General features: G+C 38.3%; 1 protein-coding gene across 2 annotated transcripts in view; it reads left to right on the forward strand.

Annotated features, from left to right (window-relative positions):
* LOC126187583 (probable 5-hydroxyisourate hydrolase ZK697.8) overlaps nt 1-19,503 on the forward strand; it is a 100,855-nt gene extending 81,352 nt beyond the window's left edge. For both annotated transcript variants that reach the window (XM_049928756.1, XM_049928758.1), the window contains exons 5-6: nt 1,675-1,810; nt 18,792-19,503. In XM_049928756.1, the coding sequence (XP_049784713.1) occupies nt 1,675-1,810; nt 18,792-18,881 (226 nt within the window). In that variant the 3' untranslated portion in view covers nt 18,882-19,503. The remainder of the gene's footprint in view (nt 1-1,674; nt 1,811-18,791) is intronic.
* The last annotated feature ends 605 nt before the right edge of the window (nt 19,504-20,108 follow it).

Raw genomic sequence — 20,108 nt, forward strand, 5'->3', positions numbered from 1 at the left:
ATCCAACCCGAGCGCAGGTAATGTAGGTTTCAGATAGAGAGGGTAGCTGCAGGTCACTCACCAGACTGACGTGGCCTCCTCCGTGTTCTCGGGACGACTGGCTGGTATGGTAGCTAGAACCACAGCGCTCTCAGAAAAGGGAGAGGGGAGTTATAAACAAAACAGATTCGCTGGGGTCGGATCCAACCCCAACCTTACCGTTAGAGGGTTAATTCCACAGTACTGGCTAGTTTCAACTGTTCGCTGCATTTCAAGGGCACGTTTTCATTTTCTAGCATGTATGGCATTATGCCATAATAAAGAACCAAATGTGATATACAGTACTGGTGCTCCAAGAAAATTTACATTCCGAAAACCACACTGAAAAGCTTAATATCAGGTCGAGGTCTACTTCATTGGGAATCTGGACATACGAATGTGCAGTTTAAGTATGCACTTTAAATGTGCACATTTTAATATGGTTCACGAAATTCCGATGCTCTCGGAGTATCATGTCTTGTTTCTTTTATGTATGATCTTTCAATGTTCTACACATACGCATATACGGGCTTCCTACATCATGATAGCTCCACAAGCACGGTGTCACCTGTTATCTGCGCTCTCTGGCAACTGCTGAAACTAACCTATTTCTAGCAGGTCGCAGGAAAATATTGCGAGTATTGGTTTGAAAAGCGTTACTTTCAAAGTAAATATCCTTTTACGTAAGTTGAACTATGTGCAAGAATGTACCTTGAATTTATTAAATCACAGAGCGTTTGACTCTCATTTAAAAATCAACTCTTTGGTGAAGAGCCATTTAGAAGAATTTCGAACCCAGAAGATCAGACATTTATGTCATTATCAAAAATTTTACTGGCACATTCGTGTAATATATCTTAAAGTGTAACACATTCGAAAAAGATCAACATTATATGCGAAAGCTTAGCTTCTCTTGCAGCTTATTAACCTTAGAGACCAATATTATATGTGAAAGCTTTTTGCTTGTCTTGTAGCAACACTATGTATATGAATTTAAACTATTAACTTTCCGTGTTCGTGCTACTTAACAGTGATGTTGCTGTTGGCTGACTACATCACGTGTCCTATGCTCTGAATATCCGCTGTCATCGGGTGGCGAGATCACGTGACAAGTGCTATAACTGGCTTACAAAAGCGCATCGCAATTCTTTTTCATTGGGTCTATGTGCGACTTAACACTGCCTCTATGTGGTGACTAACAATTTGTCTTTTCCATATAATTGTTGTTTCATGCAGGACTTTCCATTGTTCCATTTTACCCTATGTCAGGTTTTCTTATGTCAGAAAATTTCCCCATTTCCAGCCACTATCGTCACCAGAATGATTCCCCATTAGACCATGCTCTATCTATTTACTTTCCTTACCATGTCAGCTGCTTACAGTGCCAATATGGCGCATTCAGTCTCACAGCAGGGAGTGGTCATAATGTTTTCGCACATGAGTGTAGGTCAGACTTGTTCAACTGCATTCCTTTTCTTTTGTCCATTTTACTTGTTCCAGTGCTTGATTATTGCAAATTTTCTCAGTGTGTTTAAATTAATTTGTGTTTGACATATCATCAGTATGATGGATTTTTTTTCTGCCTGTTTCGTAAAAACTTACTTACTATGTTTTTTAATGTGACTAGAGTACACATTTATCTTTAAACTCTTGCAGGTATACTGATGAAGATGGTCGATTCAGTAACTTCCTGCAGGATTTAGAGCTATGTAGTGGACGATATAAACTACATTTTGATGTTGATAGATATTTTGATTCAACAAGCCAGGAGTCACTGTATCCTTTCGTAGAGGTAAGTTTATCAGTTTTATGATTGCATACTTGTTGAAATTTATCTCTTCATCCTACTCCTACTCATTTGATTTACCTACTCCAATTACTGCCCATCACCATCACCAATGGTACTGGTGGAAGCAGTATTGATTATATTATCATGGCTGAGGTTAACAGTCATATAAAACTTTTTAAAATACGTTGATGTCACCATCAACTGTTAAAATTCTTTATTTATGAAGTATACATTTGCAGTTGTAAATGGTCAAATGCTGAAATTTCAATTGTGGATATTAGAAATAAATAATTTCAGCAGTCAGTTGCAACAATAATGTCTTCTTAAAAGGTTTTTTAAGAAACAACATTAATATCTACACAGCTTCATACAAGAGCTAAATGCCATCATTATGTTAATGGTGTTTAATATGCATGAAATTTTAAGGGAAAGGCAACCACTCACATGGAGCAGATTTGTGTGTGCCACATGCATGCGTAACAGAGAACAGCGTTCACTAGCTTTCAAGCTCTCTGGCTCTTCTTCTAGTAAAAGTGCACACACACACACACACACACACACACACACACACACACACTCTACAATGGCCATGCCAACACCAATTATTGATTATCGATTATTGAAAGCAATTGCATGGGCTGATGGATTTGGGGGAGGGGGGATAGGGAAGAAAACACAAGTCAAGGAGTGTGGTAATGTGAGGTAGGTGAGAACAACAGATGTCTCAGATTCAGTGTCTGACCAACAAGACAAAAGGAATTCTGAGGTAACAACTCCTGCTTTCCAATGCAGATGTGGCACAGGTAGTAAAGCAGGTGTTAGTCATTTTTGTTGTCTGCAGCATGTTAGGCCATTGGCTGGTGAAGATTGTGGGTGGCCGTAGTTTGACGGTGGCCATTCATACGAGTAGTCGTGCTTGCATAAAATGCTGCACAATAATTTCAGCATAGTTTTTATGTAATGTGGCTGCTTTCACATATGGCTCTGGCTTTTATTGGGTAGGAAATGCCTGTGACTGGATTGAAGTAGAAGGTGGCCATCCACTTTATAGAACAGGCCTTGCACCTGGGTCATCCACAAAAGAATAACCCAGGATTGGAGTAGGAATAGACAGGGATATTCTTTGGCTTGATTGGGTGGCAGAACACTACTGTGTGTAAAGTTTGGGTAGGATAGACTTCATCTTGGAGCACAAAAAGATATAATTTGAGATCTGATGAAGAATGTGCTTCAGCTTTTCAAGTTTCAGGGTGATATTAGGTGATCAGAGGAGCGCTGGTCGGTGGCAGGTTAACAAGTTTACAGGTGCTGAAGGAGGGGATACCGCAGGAGAGTTGTTCATGGACGTGCTGGGTACTACATTGAAAAATCCTGATTTCCACTGCAGATGTGACATCTACAGGTGGTAACGCTGTAAGGAAGAGACTTTTTGACTTGGTCGGGTGACAGCTGTCAAAGTGGAGATAATGTTGATAGTTGGTGCACTTGATATGAAAAGCCATATTTATTGACTATCTTAAAGGTGGAGATCAACATCTAAGAATGTTACTCGTTGAGTTGAGGAGGACCAGGTGAAGCTGATTTGGGATTAGGTGTTTAGGTTATGGAGGAAAGGCACAGATTGCCTTTGCCAGAGTCAAGGTCATGAGAATGTCATCAGTCGGCAAATGTCCTGAGCTCAAGTCCCAGTCCGTTGTACAGTTTTAATCTGCCAGGAAGTTCCACACACAGAACTTTGAAACAGTTTTGACCTGTTGCCAACCGTGACCCGCCTCTCCTTCCACCCTGAAATCCCCTGGTAGGCTTTCAACAATCCCTCACTTCTAACCCAGCATGATCTTCCTTTCCTAACTTCCTTTCTACTGAGTCCAACATCATGTATTCTTTTACAATTGCATGTTTACTTACTGTTGCACATGTCAATTTGATATTTATTTATGAGCACACTTACTATCTCTTTCAGCTTTAAAAAACATGTTCTACCTTTCTTTCTAACTTTGTACATCTCTCTCTTTACAGTATCTACCATTTACTTTCGTTATACCACTTCGAATTTTTTGAAACTACCTTTTCAGTCACTCCTTCTGTCCCCCGACCATCCAACCGTAAATCACTTCTTATTCTACTTCTGCCAGTTCTAAAAACACTCTTTTGTCATATGAAAATAGAAATGTCTCATCCTCTATCTTAAATCTTGTCTTGTACTTGGTATTCCCTTCTAATGGGCTTACCATTAAAATTGGCGTCATCTGAGGAATCTGTCCCAGCAACTCCCCCCAAAACTACTTCCACCCTCCTTGAAACATGCTGCTCCTGAACACCTATCCTGTAACACTGTTGTTAACCTGTCTGACTTCTGCAGAAGTCTCAGTACTTTCTGAAGGCCTCACCTTAAGCCCAAAACCTTTTCAATTACCTTCTTTTCCTTACGTGTTCTCTGCAGCGAAAAGTTACTTCGCCATACAACAGCCAACCAAAACCACACACATAATGAGATTTTCACTCTGAAGCGGAGTGTGTGCTGATATGAAACTTCCTGGCAGATTAAAACTGTATGACGGACCAAGACTCGAACTCAGGGCATTTGTCTTTTGCGGGCAAGTGGTAGAGCACTTGCCCGTTGTAATGTTACCTCTCTCATCCAGGGAACAAATATTAAATATCATCAATTATTTTATATCAAATTATGACAAGTTTTTAAAAACCTGTGTGGTCTTCCTGGTTTCAATAGTGGACTACAAGTCCCCGTCAGTCTGTTGACTCTATTAGCAGAGCATAAGAGACTTAAATATTCCACAAGAGAGGGTAACTTCACAGTACGAATACGAAATAATTTAATTACCTTACCTTGAATACTCGTTGTTGCTTGCTCGTTGTCTAGGGGTAACTTCTGGATTTGCTGTAATTGTTACTACAATGGGTCCTTGGGTTTGTAACATGCTATGTAAGAACTGATACTGTTTAAAGCTTTCCATATTATATATTTTTGTAATATCATCTTCATAACAATCAGTAGTTCACCAATATAAGCTTTTCCAACATCGCCCATTTCTCACGACTTCTCAAGACTCACTGTCTCTTGGACTCACCAAAACACGACTGTCCCTTAGCCTCACCCGTCAAAAACTGTTTCTGCAAAGACCTTACAAAGTACACAGGTTTGCCTACATGAATTGAGCATAGATATTTTATACATCACACGTATACACTTATGAAAACAGTACGAAAATTGAATATAGTTCTCAAATAGTTCTGCAGCAATACATAATACGATTGTCCCTCAAATTATTAGTTTTTATAATGAAATGATAATATTTCAGTTTAAGTTCATTGTAATTTTATATTAATATAATTGTTCTTTCATGTCTATTCACGGCACCACATAGCTCGCGAGCCGATGGTATCAACAGTTTCAGTAGTTCATTACATTACATACACCCCACGAGATTTCATGCGAAACTCTTTCGCATGAGATCTCTACAGACATGCAATGCAACAAACTACTGACCTTTCTACACATATACTATACAATTCTCTTCAAATGGCGTCTGGTGCCCGCCAATCTTCTCCTCTTGAGTCTCACTCCTCATCTGTCAGGTTGTATATTTATGTACAATGGTAATTATCCTGGAATCATATAACAATTAATGACACATATTTACAATGGTATCTCACCCAGGATGGTTGTTCTCCACCATTCTGGGCTCGATTACAAAATTTGACTTACATATTTACATAAACAAATGTGCAAAGATTTTTAGCAGTTATTATTAAACATAAAATATAAATGTAATAGTTTTAGCATATGGAATTCACATCAATTAAATCTGTATCAGCCTTATCACATCAAATTTTTCACCACGTAATATAAAATAGCTAAAAGTGCGAATCCTGAAGTGACATTGTGGTGGGAGCATGTTAACCCAGTCATCTTCAGTAGTAACAAACTTTCCTTAAAGATGTGTAATGATTCAAAATCAGAGGTGACAGTGCAATGGGAACATGTTAACCCAGCCATCTCTTGTATCAAAAGGTATAAATAATAGTGTAGGTTGCAGCTTGATTTGGTTTGTAGTAGTGGATCACTATTGTTTGAAGTCCAGTTATTTCTATTAAAGTGTATAAGACAAAATATTACTCCCTAACACATCATTTCTCTAACCTAAAGAATAATGCTTTACAAGCAACATGAGTGCATCAAAATTACCTAATCCTAACATGTGATAGCTTACAATGTACAAATTGAAGAGAAATAAACTACATCACTATCAATATTTTACAAATCTGTGTGTTTATAGTACTTTCTTACATGCTACCCTACAGCCTTTATCCATTCAGTCCGGGATTCTCATAACTTTTCCTCATCTGATCTTGTGTGTATCTACCAACAAATTTCTGTCGAAGAAGCTTAGCAATAAGTAATTGTGTGGAGATTCTAGTCTCCAACCACACAAACATCTCATTGTGTTCTCATATGTGTAATACAGAGGATAGTAATTGCTTGGTCAATTCAGTTTTCTATGATATGCAACAAAATAGCAAAAACATCACTAATCCTAAATTGCAAAGAAATGGTAATCAAACATATATAAAACTCCCCTAAACTTATGGCATAGGTAGTAATGTTATGTAATGTGTAGCTATGTACAGTGTGTAGCATCCTTCTTCTTATTCAAGGTCCATGCTTCACAGACAAAAAAATGTATAACGAACAAGTAAAGTGTTGAGTCTTCTTCTCTCTGCCACCAGCACACAGCCATCAACCGTTCCATGCCTTAATGACAGAATGTGAGCACTAGTCCAACCTGTACCAATGTCCACAAGGTCTATGTGTCTCCGTGAGAACCACATAGTATTCACAACTTGCCGATACTAGTTTAGCATCACCATATGTGTGTATGAACACTGGTTCACACAAACTTAATTGCAGTTTCCAAACCCTCATACCTCCCGTCACACAGTTTGCAGTATGGGCAGATTACACCAGTCACTTTCTCCAGTAGTCACATAACTATGCCATAGCCCATAAGTCACAACAAAAGTTCACTCCACCAGTGAGAAAATGTGTTTAGTGTGTATGAGTCACCTGTGCCACAAGTATCATACACTGTCCAACAACATTGAGCTGACCATGCAATTCCCTCCACAACCTTCCTATCAGTTCCAGAGAATGATCCGTGTACTCAAATTGTTTCACAAGAATGACAAATGATACAGCAAATATGACATTTTCAGTGTCTTTGTATAACGTATCATCAGCTAAGTTACATCGTTACGACCTCAGCCTGAATATTTCTTATGGTTTCTCACATAGTTACAGGTATTTGAATTGTGTTATCATATTGTATACAAACAAGATAACATAGAGTTCATACATTACTGGTTCCTTCTCTTCCAAAATCATGGCATGTAAAATCTTGACAAAGCATAGTTATTCACAACATGTAACTACAGGATTTCAAATGTTTCAAAATTTTGTTCAAAGGCAATACAATTTTTCAGCCTTGCTCTGATGTCATGCGTAAGACTACAGATCAATATATATGTAAGCAGATGATTGGTATATCCATATTTATAAGTTCACAGTAATTGTTAAGTATTATGTTAAGTATACGATTGATTTCAGGTTTCGAATGTCAGAGTGTACATTTCTCTTTCATATAGTTTGTTTCCATTGTCTTTCAGTATTGCTTAAATGTTCGAGTATCACTGATCCATTATCAGTAACAACATAAGTTTGAATGAGATATCTCAGTGGTACAGCAAAAGCATCACAACTCTAAAATTTTGGAATATAAAGTAGCATAAAGCTTATAGAAAGTTAATTACAATGTAATATATCTAAAAACAGAGATGATGTGACTTACCAAACGAAAGCACTGGCAGGTCGATAGACACACAAACACGCAAAATTCTTTGTGTGTATGTTTGTGTTTGTTTGTGTGTCTAACGACCTGCCAGTGCTTTAGTTTGGTAAGTCACATCATCTTTGTTTTTAGATATATTTTTCCCACGTGGAATGTTTCCCTCTATTATATCCATATAATTACAATGTAAATATAATACAGGGAAACATTCCACGTGGGAAACATATATCTAAAAACAAAGATGATGAGACTTACCAAACAAAAGTGCTGGCAGGTCAATAGACACACAAACAAACACACAAAATTCAAGCTTTCGCAACAAACGGTTGCTTCATCAGGAAAGAGGGAAGGAGAGAGAAAGACGAAAGGATGTGGGTTTTAAGGGAGAGGGTAAGGAGTCATTCCAATCCCGGGAGCGGAAAGACTTACCTTAGGGGGAAAAAAGGACAGGTATACACTCGCACACACACACATATCCATCTGCACATACACAGACACAAGCAGACATTTGTAAAGGCAAAGAGTTTGGGCAGAGATGTCAGTCAAGGCGGAAGTAAAGAGGCAAAGATGTTGTTGAAAGACAGGTGAGGTATGAGTGGCGGCAACTTGAAATTAGCGGAGGTTGAGGCCTGGCGGATAACGAGACGAGAGGATATACTGAAGGGCAAGTTCCCATCTCCGGAGTTCTGACAGGTTGGTGTTAGTGGGAAGTATCCAGATAATCCGTATGGTGTAACACTGTGCCAAGATGTGCTGGCCGTACACCAAGGCATGTTTAGCCACAGTGTGATCCTCATTACCAACAAGCACAGTCTGCCTGTGTCCATTCATGCAAATGGACAGTTTGTTGCTGGTCATTCCCACATAAAAAGCTTCACAGTGTAGGCAGGTCAGTTGGTAAATCACGTGGGTGCTTTCACACGTGGCTCTGCCTTTGATCGTGTACACCTTCCGGGTTACAGGACTGGAGTAGGTGGTGGTGGGAGGGTGCATAGGACAGGTTTTACACCGGGGGCGGTTACAAGGGTAGTAGCCAGAGGGTAGGGAAGGTGGTTTGGGGATTTCATGGGGATGAACTAAGAGGTTACAAAGGTTAGGTGGACGGTGGAAAGACACTCTTGGTGGAGTGGGGAGGATTTCATGAAGGATGGATCTCATTTCAGGGCAGGATTTGAGGAAGTCGTATTCCTGCTGGAGAGCCACATTCAGAGTCTGATCCAGTCCCGGAAAGTATCCTGTCACAAGTGGGGCACTTTTGGGGTTCTTCTGTGGGAGGTTCTGGGTTTGAAGGGATGTTGAAGTGGCTCTGGTTATTTGCTTCTGTACCAGGTCGGGAGGGTAGTTGCGGGATGCGAAAGCTGTTTTCAGGTTGTTGGTATAATGGTTCAGGGATTCCGGACTGGAGCAGATTCGTTTGCCACGAAGACCTAGGCTGTAGGGAAGGGACCGTTTGATGTGGAATGGGTGGCAGCTGTCATAATGGAGGTATTGTTGCTTGTTGGTGGGTTTGATGTGGACAGACGTGTGAAGCTGGCCATTGGACAGATGTCTAAGGTAAGTCTTTCTGCTCCCGGGATTGGAATGACTCCTTACCCTCTCCCTTAAAACCCACATCCTTTCGTCTTTCCCTCTCCTTCCCTCTTTCCTGATGAAGCAACCGTTTGTTGCGAAAGCTTGAATTTTGTGTGTATGTTTGTGTTTGTTTGTGTGTCTATCAACTTGCCAGCGCTTTTGTGTGGTAAGTATCATCATCTTTGTTTTTAGATATAATTACAATGTAAAATAGATTCACTAATGAAAAGGTTTACCACTGAAAAATCTCACCTACTGTTGTACCTCTCCAATTCAAATGCAATACTTCTACTAAGTTAGATAATAATAAATTTAAATATCCAATTCCAAATTATATGATGCCTTGTATCACTTGTGAGTGATTGTAGTAACATAAGATGTGCTTCAACACGGACTATGATGTCAATTGACTTACTTAGCATTTCATGTACTGTTTGTTATGGCTCAACAAGAAAATACATAATGAGCAAACTGTATATGTGGTTCAAAAGCATAGTGCAACTAAGTTTATCATACAATTAATATTTATATCCCTGGTTCAGAAGTGTACACCTGACCAGATATCTGCCTAGGTGCATAGAGCACATGTCAAACAGAATATGACTAGTGATCGGTTATGACGGCACATGGCTGAATAGTGGGTTTCAAACTTCCACAGTTAATTGAACATGACAAAGTTGTCAAATTCTAAGCAATACAATAGTTAAGAGTTCATAAGCATAATCAATAGTGCAAATGTGACACTATGCTGGATTATACAGTAAACATATAAACTTTCTGCCAGAACACAGATACATAGCACAAAGGTGAATAGATCAGTAAATTTATAAAAGTGGGTCGAATGACCTCCAGAAATCAAATATTGCAATAAGTGCATATTAACATAATTATCTATAATACAATTAATATGATACTTCCAAAAGCCATGAGCATGAATAAAATCTTTCAAGTTAGCATTCATTATGAAAGACAGGAGCATAAGATATTCATTCTGTAAACCATAAATATGTACAATATTGCAAACTGACTGGCAAAATTCCAGATTAAAACTGTAACCTAAGCTCTGACAAATATGACTGCTGTTCTTTGGTTAAATTCCCTGCTTCTGCAATTTTATTTTCTACTAACCTTTGATAATCCACATCATCAGAAGTCAGCTGTCCAAAACAATCTAAATATCCCCCATCATCAGAATAATCTACCCCCTGATTTGATTATGTCTATTACTGCACTTTACACCTCTTATCTTTGTCTGTAGCATGCACGAGTATGACAGTTTTGCTTCCCCAGTAAAATCCCATATCCACTTTCACTATCCAATCCATGCCCAGAATTGTATCTTCACTCAGCTCCAGAATGACAAGACAACCCTGTTCAAAGATGACATCTCCAACTTTGAAATACAAAAGTATTTGACCTTTTACTGTTTTCCCGATCTTCCTGTTTCCCCCCTAATTTTAACCCTCTACTTTTGGCAATTCTGCAAACTCGTGGTTTCTATTTACTCTATCTCTTAACTTTTCACTGATTCCTGATATGGGACTCCGTGTGTCTATCAGAAAACAACCCGTCCAATCATTAATACAAAATTTTTATATATGGGCTACTTATAATTTCACTCTTCTGTTCATCAACATCCTCATGCAACAAATCATCTTCCACATTTTTAAAATTCAGATCATCATTTTGTTTAATATTAGCCAAACTATTTTCCATCTTCACATTATGCAGAAGACAATCACGATTCTCCTCACAAACATAATTAGACACATTACTTATACCATTTGCCATAAGCAATTCTTTACATTTCACATCTACTTTTGCTTTCTCCCACCAAACAGGATAAACCTTCTTGCAAATTTCTAATAATTGACTCCAAAACATATTATCTTTATTACCCTCGATAAGCCTTTCCCACAATCTACAAATAAGTCTCTGTTCCTTGTTTTCCATGTTAATAATTACCTCCTCATTCTCAACATCTATCCCCTTGATTACTGATGATTTATTGACCACCATGGCTGCATCCTGATCCTCTTGCACTGAATAATTGCTTTCATTATTATTACCCTCCTCCCTGATACCCACATCTGCATCATCCTTAACCACAACAAAAACTTTTATCTCACTTCCATATTCCATAACATCTCTACCATCAACAGCCTCTTCCTCGGAATACTTCAATACCTCAACACATGACTCAACTTCCCTGACATCAGCCACTTCAACATTATCTCTCACATCATCAACACAATCATTTTCCTTCAATTCTACAACTCTATTATTCAGTACTTGATTCTCATTCTCACTCACAGAACTCTCCACATCATTCAGATCTCTATTTACTACAATTTTATCAGAATTCATTAATGCATTAATTCCATAAGTATCATAGGTGTCGTTAGTATTATTAAAATAGGAACAACCCCCCACATCACCTCTCTCATTTTCTTCCTCCATAAACAAATTCTTCATTACATTCCCACTGATTTCTGATTCCTCATTACTAATGTGTCTACAATTATTTTTGTGGCCCCCCTATCACTTATTTGCTGCCAAAATTGTTTATCAAATGGTCTCTTAACAACTTCAGGTGCCCTACTTGTATTAACAGTCTGTCTTTTTCCGTAATTAGTATGTATATGCCTACTTTGGTTTCTCATAGCCTGATTTCTAAAGTTATATCTGTTCGTCCCAAACTGACGGGCCCTGATCGGGACGGCTCCTCGTTTAACCGCCCTTGCACATTCCCATCTTGTCTTCTCTCTGAATTTTCCCATTGTCTATTCCTGTTCCCACCATAATTATTGCTTTCCCTGTTCTCATTTCACCTCCAATTGCCATTCTCTTGCCTATTGGAATTTCCCTGATAGTTACCATGTCGATTTTGCTGATAATTTTGATTGTTCCCATTATAATGATTTCGATAATTCCCATTCTCTCTCCTAGAATTATTCCCACTATTGAAATTTTGATTCCACCCCCCATAATTTTGTTCATAATGATGTCCACTAAACCTTTTGTTTCTCTCCAATGCCCAACCTAATTTTTCCACATAATTCAAAAATTGTTCAACAGAGTCGTCTGTTCCATAAACTAAGTCCTACTGAAGGCTGTTTGGTACCGTATTTACTCGAATCTAAGCCGCACTTTTTTTCCGGTTTTTGTAATCCAAAACACCGCCTGCGGCTTAGAATCGAGTGCAAAGCAAGCGGAAGTTCTTAAAAATGTCGGTGGGTGCCGCCACAACTTAGTTCTGCCGTCGAATATATGTAGCGCTACACAGGCATGCTTTTTAGGGTGCTGTTTGTAGGCACAAAGATAAATACTGGCGCCAAAACCTCTGCGTCAGTAAATAAATTAAAAAAAAAGGTGGAAGACAAGCTTTTTTTCTCCGCGCCGAGTTTCGACCACTGCATTTTCATACATTATCCAACGAAGTAAATACTAATTCCGTATTGTTCATCTTCGAATGTAGCAGCATTTCAATGTACTACGAAAACCCGACTGGCAAGAATGTTTAGGATGTTTGTCAATATGGCCAAAAAACTCAACGTTCTGAATTTTTTCCTATCTGTGAAAAGAGATGGTTGCTAATACGAACTTTTATAAATTGTGAATCACATGCAATATTCTCGTCACCATAAGATTAATACGAATATAAACATTTTGTCATGTATTGTTTCGTGTTTGCTACTATCTCATTTAAATCCTGTCTGCGTAATAAACCACAAAACTAGAGTGAGACAACAGCAAACGCGGAAGAATATACATATCATGTCATGTGTATATTCGTATTATTCTTATGCTAAACAGTGATAGTCAGAAATGAAGCGAGGCAATTGCCTAGATTTTTAAATCTAAGATGACTCTAATTTCTGTGCAGAATGTAATGTACTAAAGAGGCGCCTGCAAAGATTTTCAAACGGAGAAAAATTTTCGCTAAACTCTCGTTCAGAACATCATCTATCATACGTAGTCTATTATTTGGTTCTTGTTAATCATTATCAAAGAAAGCAGCAGTGTAAGTAACAACAAGTAGCAGTCTCTTGCCATTGTTTCGCTAATGAGACGATTCCTCTCTCTCTCTCTTTTTCTTTTTTTTTTTATTTGTAAGCTGCGGTAGCGCGCTCAAAAGCAAGCCGTGCCGCGATCGGCGACAGGCCGTAAATACGCAATATCAGAGTACGACAAACAATGCATGACACAGTACAGTAATGCATTTTCAGCGTAGAGTGACGTAAACACCTATAACAAAGAAAACTGCGCTTATCAGATCAAAGAAAAATAAGCAATCAATTCAAACCAGACGAAGCACGTGAAAAAGGAAGGGTACCCGTATAAATACGGACGGAGCGCCTGACGCATAGCAATGGTAAAGCTTAACTGCTAAGCTTACGACTCGAACCAAACTACTGTAGCTGTATCGTCATTCATTCGACCTAAATTGTCTCATATTACAGTGGACCAACTTTTTTTCGATTTGGAGATGCTGCCTAAAACTTTTCTCTCCCCTTGAATTTCGAGTCTCAAATTTCAGGTGCGGCTTAGACTCGGGAAATTTTTTTTCCTTGATTTCGAGTCTCATTTTTCAGGTGCGGCTTAGATTCGAGTGTGGCTTAGACTCGAGTAAATACGGTAATCTTCGTCTTAGTGCATCTATTTGCGTTAATTCATCAAAAGGTCTGTCGAAATGTGCCAATTTTCGTAACTGTTTCTCGCAAAATTCCCTCATTGTGCCATCACATTCTTTATAATTAGGTCCATTAAGGAAATCACTTTTAATTTTAGCCTGAACTGATTCAGAGAAAAATTTATTCAAAAAGCTTTTTTGAAATTGACTGTATGTTACATTAGGAGTGGCGGATAAATTCGCCCACGTCAAAGCTTCACCATCAAGAAAATTTTTAATGAATTTAATTTTTACAGTGTCACTCATTTCATACAAAAAATTGTCATGACAATTTATAATGAAGTCAACTGGGTGTAATTTTCCATCCGCTGGAAAATTATGCACGTTAGCACCTGGCCAAAATCCATTAAGTGAAGTCGCCACCGATTTCATGGCAAAATTATCCTGAATCTCAGTTAATTGTTTCTGTAACCGTGCTACCTCATGCTCATTGTCTGTAATTACAGTGTTACAACAATCTACCTTATGCTCAGCAGTCTTTACTTTTTCCGTAACATTGTTTTCAAGCATTGACAATTTGCCATCGAAATTTTTCGTATGCAAGTCAATTCTGGTAATCATTTCCCCTCTTTAATTTTTCTTTCATTTGCAAATACTTCGAAATTTTTCGCAGTTTTTTCCGCTTCCCGTTTGATTGTTAGTTTGACTTTATTGAGCGTATCTTCTACATCCCCCACCATATCTTCAATGTTATTTGCACGTTCTTCTTAACTGTTTTTCATTAATTCCATGTCAGGTCTGATACCTTCACTTACTTTAAAGAATTTCTGAGCCAATTGGCTATTTTCTATCACAAGTTTTTCTTCTAAGCGTTTTGAATTTTCTAACAATTCGGTTTTTAAATCAGACACTTTATTTTCAATTGCATTCTTCAATTCATAATTTTGTTTTAATAGTAATCGCAACATCATTGATTTATCTAATTCTTCAACGTCAGTTTTTGATAATTTATTCACCATTCCTGTACTGGTACTAACATCGCCACTTGCATTCGATTTTGCATCCCCCCCCTTGATTGTTTGCAATATCCTCTGTTATCGTCATTTTAAAGCAAGAAATTTTGAAACTTATTAACCGACAAAATACGTCTAAAAAGGTCAATAATATGAACAAACCAGTATATGCACTTATCTTGTTTTCCGCGTGGTCTCGTGTCCACCGTAAAGTGTAGGCCTAATTGTGTTGTTGTGTAATTGCTTCTGTCCTTTAATAAATATTATTTTCCTTCGTCATTGGATTCATTTTCCTCTTCCTCTTTATTGGCTGATTTACTGTTACTGTACGTATTGTTACCTGTGAACATAGAACAAGTATCAGTCCAAACAATGCAATTTAAATCCCAGACAAAGAGTCCCCATATGTAATGTTACCTCCCTCGTCCAGGGAACAAATATTAAATATCATCAGTTATTTTATATCAAATTATGATACGTGTTTAAAAACCTGTGTGGTCTTCCTGGTTTCAATAGTGGACCACAAGTCCCTGTCAGTGTGTTGGTTGTATTAACAGAGCATAAGAGACTTAAACATTTCACAAGAGAAAGTAACTTCAAAGTATGAATATGAAATAATTTAATTACCTTACCTTGAATACTCGTTGTTGCTTGCTCATTGTCTAGGGGCAACTTCTGGATTTGTTGTAATTGTTACTACAATGGGTACTTGGGGTTGTGACATGCTACGTAAGAACTGATACTGTTTAAAGCTTTCCATATTATATATTTTTGTAATATCATCTTCATAACAATCAGTAGTTCACCAATATAAGCTTTTCCAACATCGCCCATTTCTCACGACTTCTCAAGACTCACTGTCTCTTAGACTCACCAAAACGTGACTGTCCCTTAGCTTCACCCGGCAAAAACTGTTTCTGCATTAACAATCAAAGACCTTACGAAGTACACAGGTTTGCCAACATGAATTGAGCATAGGTATTTTATACATCACACGTATACACTTACGAAAACAGTACGAAAATTGAATAGAGTTCTCAAATAGTTCTGCAGCAATACATAACACGATTGTCCTGCAAATTATTAGTTTTTATAATAAAATGATAATATTTCACTTTAAGTTCACTGTAATTTTATATTAATATAATTGTTCTTTCACGTCGATTCACGGCACTGCATAGCTCGCCAGCCGATGCTATTGATAGTTTCAGTAGTCAGTTACATTACACCGTGAAAGGCAAATGTTCCGAGTTCGAGTCTTGGTCTGTCATACAGTTTTAATCTGCCAGTTTCACACACAGAACTTTGTTTGAAACAGTTTCGACCTGTTTCCAACCGTGACCTACCTCGCCTTCCACCCTGTAATCCCCTGGTAAGCATTCAGTAATCCCTCAGTTCTAACCAGGCAGGATCCTCCTTTCCTAAATTCCTCTCTACTGAGTCCAAGATCACTTCTGTGACATACACAACTATCTGTAATGTGAAAACCAATTCAGACCTCATTATCCTTCTCATGGACAAAGACTCCACCATTATGGTGAGATATCAGTGACCCTGTGGCTGAGGGTTTCTCTTAACCTTTCCCCGACACCTCTGTATACAGACCTTACAAACATGATTAAATCACAGAAGGCCAGTGCGCCCTCCAGCAGGTCCTCAAGGCCTTACGTCCATCCCGAACTCTTGACGCCTGAGTCCACCTCCCTCCTCATATCACCAACTCCTTGCACTTATACCTTTTACCTACTACTCGAACTCCACAAACCCAACCCCGAAAGTCTCCTTACAGGTCATCCCTACCACAGGTTTCCTTAGCAGTCATTCATTGTGGCTGGTTGAAATCTTCCCTCTGAATGAACATCAGCCCACAACCTCACGTCCGTACATCCAAGACACTGCTCACTTCCTTCACCACCATTCCACAGAATCTGTCCTGTTACTTCCAGACTCTGTGTTGGTAACTGTAAGTGCAATGTCCTTGTACACCAACAGACTCCATGCCCATGGACTTGCAGCCATGGAGCACTATCGATCCCAGCATTCTGCTTATACCAACCCTACCACCTCTTTCCTGTCACATCCTGAATCACAATCATTCCCTTTTTAAGGCCAAATTTATAAACAAATCCATGTTCCTACCATTACTATATGCATGATTCCAACCTAAGTTAACTTTTTTTATGTGACACCTGGAGGAATCCTATTTATCCAACATTGAAAACCCCTTGTGTAGTTCAGAATGACTGACGACATTCTCATGACCTTGACTCTGCTTCACCTGGTCCTCCTCAACTCAATGAGCAACATTCTTATATGTTGATCTCCACCTTTCAAATAGTCAATAAATAGGTCTTTTCATATCAAGTGCACCAACTATCAACATATCTCCACTTTGACAGCTGTCACCCATCTAAGTCAAAACGTCTCTTCCTTACAGTGTTACCACCTGTAGATGTCACATCTGCAGTGGAAATCAGGAGTTGTTCAATGATGTACCCAGCATGTCCATGAACAACTCCCCTGTGGTATCTCCTCCTTCTGCACCTGTAAACTTATTAACCTGCCACCGACCAGCACTCCTCTGATCACACAATATCACCCTGGAACTAGAAAAGCTGAAGCACATTCTTCATCAGAGCTCCAACTACATCTTTTCGTGCCCCGAGATGAGGTCTTATCGTACCCAAGCATTACCCACAGTAGTGTTCTGCCACCCAATCAAGCCAAAGAATATCTTTGTCCATTCCTACTCCAATCCTGGGTTATTCTCTTGTGGATGACCCAGGTGCAAGGCCTGGTCTATAAACCGGACGGCCACCTTCTACTTCAGTATAGTCACAGGCATTACCTACCCAATAAAAGCCAGAGCCATATGTGAAAGTAGCCACATTACATGTAAACTATGCTGAAATTATTGTGCAGCATTTTATGCAAGCACGACAAGTAACCAACTGTCTACTCGTATGAATGGCCACCCACAATGTTCACCAGCCAATGGCCTAACATTCCGCAGATACAGCAAAAATGACTAACAGCTACTTTACTACCTGTGCCACATCTGCAGTGGAAAGCGGGAGTTGTTATCTCAGAATTCCTTTTGTCTTGTTGGTCAGCTGCTGAGTCAGAGACATCTGATGTTCTCACCAACCACGTATGGAAAAATATTATGGAATGAAAACTGCATGAGAAACTAATGTTCAAAAAGGAGCTGTCGCTTTGAGAGCAGGGAGTTGTACTATGGCACTTATTACCATGATTGCCCGTTACAGCTGTAGGCATTCAAATTGTGCAACAGTGTGTGTCCAATGTGTCTTGGAAACAGTTGCTGTAGAGGAGAGAGAAGTATAGTCATGTTAACTAATAAAGAATGGACAAATGAGTTGTAGAAAAGTAAAAGAAGACAGTAAAAAATGTGAAAGGGTATGAGATGGAAAAAGAGCTGCATCGGGAATATAAAACAGCAATAGATATTTCTGGCTGGAACAGTACAAAAAATAAGGGAACATATATCACCATATTTATTCTCCGTGTGCAGTGAACCTCTCTCCAAGATCACGGAATGCATTTTTTTACAAGTCTGCTATCTTTTTGTAAGGCTCTCTGATAATGAATGTCACATCATTAGTTGTCTCATAGTTACTGGGCAATTCCAGCAATGCTTGCCATGACAAGCTGCTTGGATTTGACACTTTATTGACTATCAGATAGTTTCCATAATCGTAATATTACATTAGTAAACACTTGTGGCTTCTAAATATATGTTGAGATATTTATGTGTGTCAGTTGTGTTCCAGTTCTCACCATACATCCTTTTATACATAGTCTGTGTATTTATTGTATTATGCAGACTTGTTTTTTCTTGACATATTATATTTGTTTGTTTGTTTTTTCCATCACAGATTGCATTTGACGTTAAGTCGCAACAAGATCATTACCATATACCCCTGCTGTTAAGCCCTTTTGGATACACAACATACCGAGGGAGTTGATAAGAAAATTATAATTTTCTTGGTTTAAGTCAGAAGAGACTTTTAATATTACTTCTTGGGTACCATGTATGTTATTTAATTTAAGACTGGAGCATTGTGTTCTGTATATTTTTGTCACAAATGTAACAGTGTTTAATTTTAAGTATTCATGTAAAGCACAGCTAAAACCAGAAATCTATACATTGTTTGTTTGAGGCATAACATTGATGTTTATTTTAGATATCATACATTTATTAAGTTAAACACCTCTTTCAGTAAGAAATCATTAAATTCATGTGGGAATTCAAAATGTAGTGTGTAGTGTTGTGTTTGCAGTATAGCACAAAATGTACATTACTTGAATGTAGGTTCCTAAACATTTAGTGTTGATGTACAGTACTTCAGTTTGTACTGTTGCTTAACTGATTCCATATGTTGTAAATGTCAAAGCCTTTTAGTGTTATTTGTAAACTGTTATGTTTGTTAATGTCATCACAAACTCTAGCAAACTGATGATGGATACCTAATTTCTTATTTTGTTGTAAGAAACTGTAAGATAATAACCTGAAACTTTATTTTGTACCCCTTAATTTTCATCATTGCAACTGATTTATTGTGATAATAAAAGTATTCATGCTTTAAATTATATGTACCTTATTCCACTTTTCATTTAAATTGAAAGTCAAAAATTAAAACAGTGAGCCTCAACAATATTGGTGACGAATAATTGATGAGCAGATTTTTAAGAACTGTAGTTGCTTCTTCAAATAACCGGAAGTGTTGTGGAAGAATAGCAGAAGTAAAAAGGGACAAGGTACTAGACGAAAAATCCTTATTCCTGAAATAGTATGATTCTCAAATTCTGCTCAGGTGAAATATGGCGTCTATATTTAACACTTTCATGGCTAGGGGCATAAATGAATGCCTGCCAGTTAGAGCACCCGTATAGCTATACCTGGCAGGTAGGACACCCACAGGGTTACAGGCTTTTATTTATGTCCAGCAGATAGGGAGGCCTTACAGCTAAGGGCATTCATGTACGCTTGGCTATGGGAGTAGGTTAAGATGGCGCCGATAAGAAAGTGTAGTGACGCTTCTCTCTCGTTAAAAAGGCAAAAAATGAACAGTTCTTCATGTAGAGAATGTAAAAAGCGTGTGATGAAGGGTATTCTGTGTATCAAATGCACCTTCAGGTTACACAAAAAGTGCGCGAAAGTAAATCTAAAGTTCGTCAGCGATGATTTTCCG

The sequence above is a fragment of the Schistocerca cancellata genome, chromosome 5 (assembly GCF_023864275.1).
Source record: "Schistocerca cancellata isolate TAMUIC-IGC-003103 chromosome 5, iqSchCanc2.1, whole genome shotgun sequence".
NCBI classification, from domain to species: domain Eukaryota; kingdom Metazoa; phylum Arthropoda; class Insecta; order Orthoptera; family Acrididae; genus Schistocerca; species Schistocerca cancellata.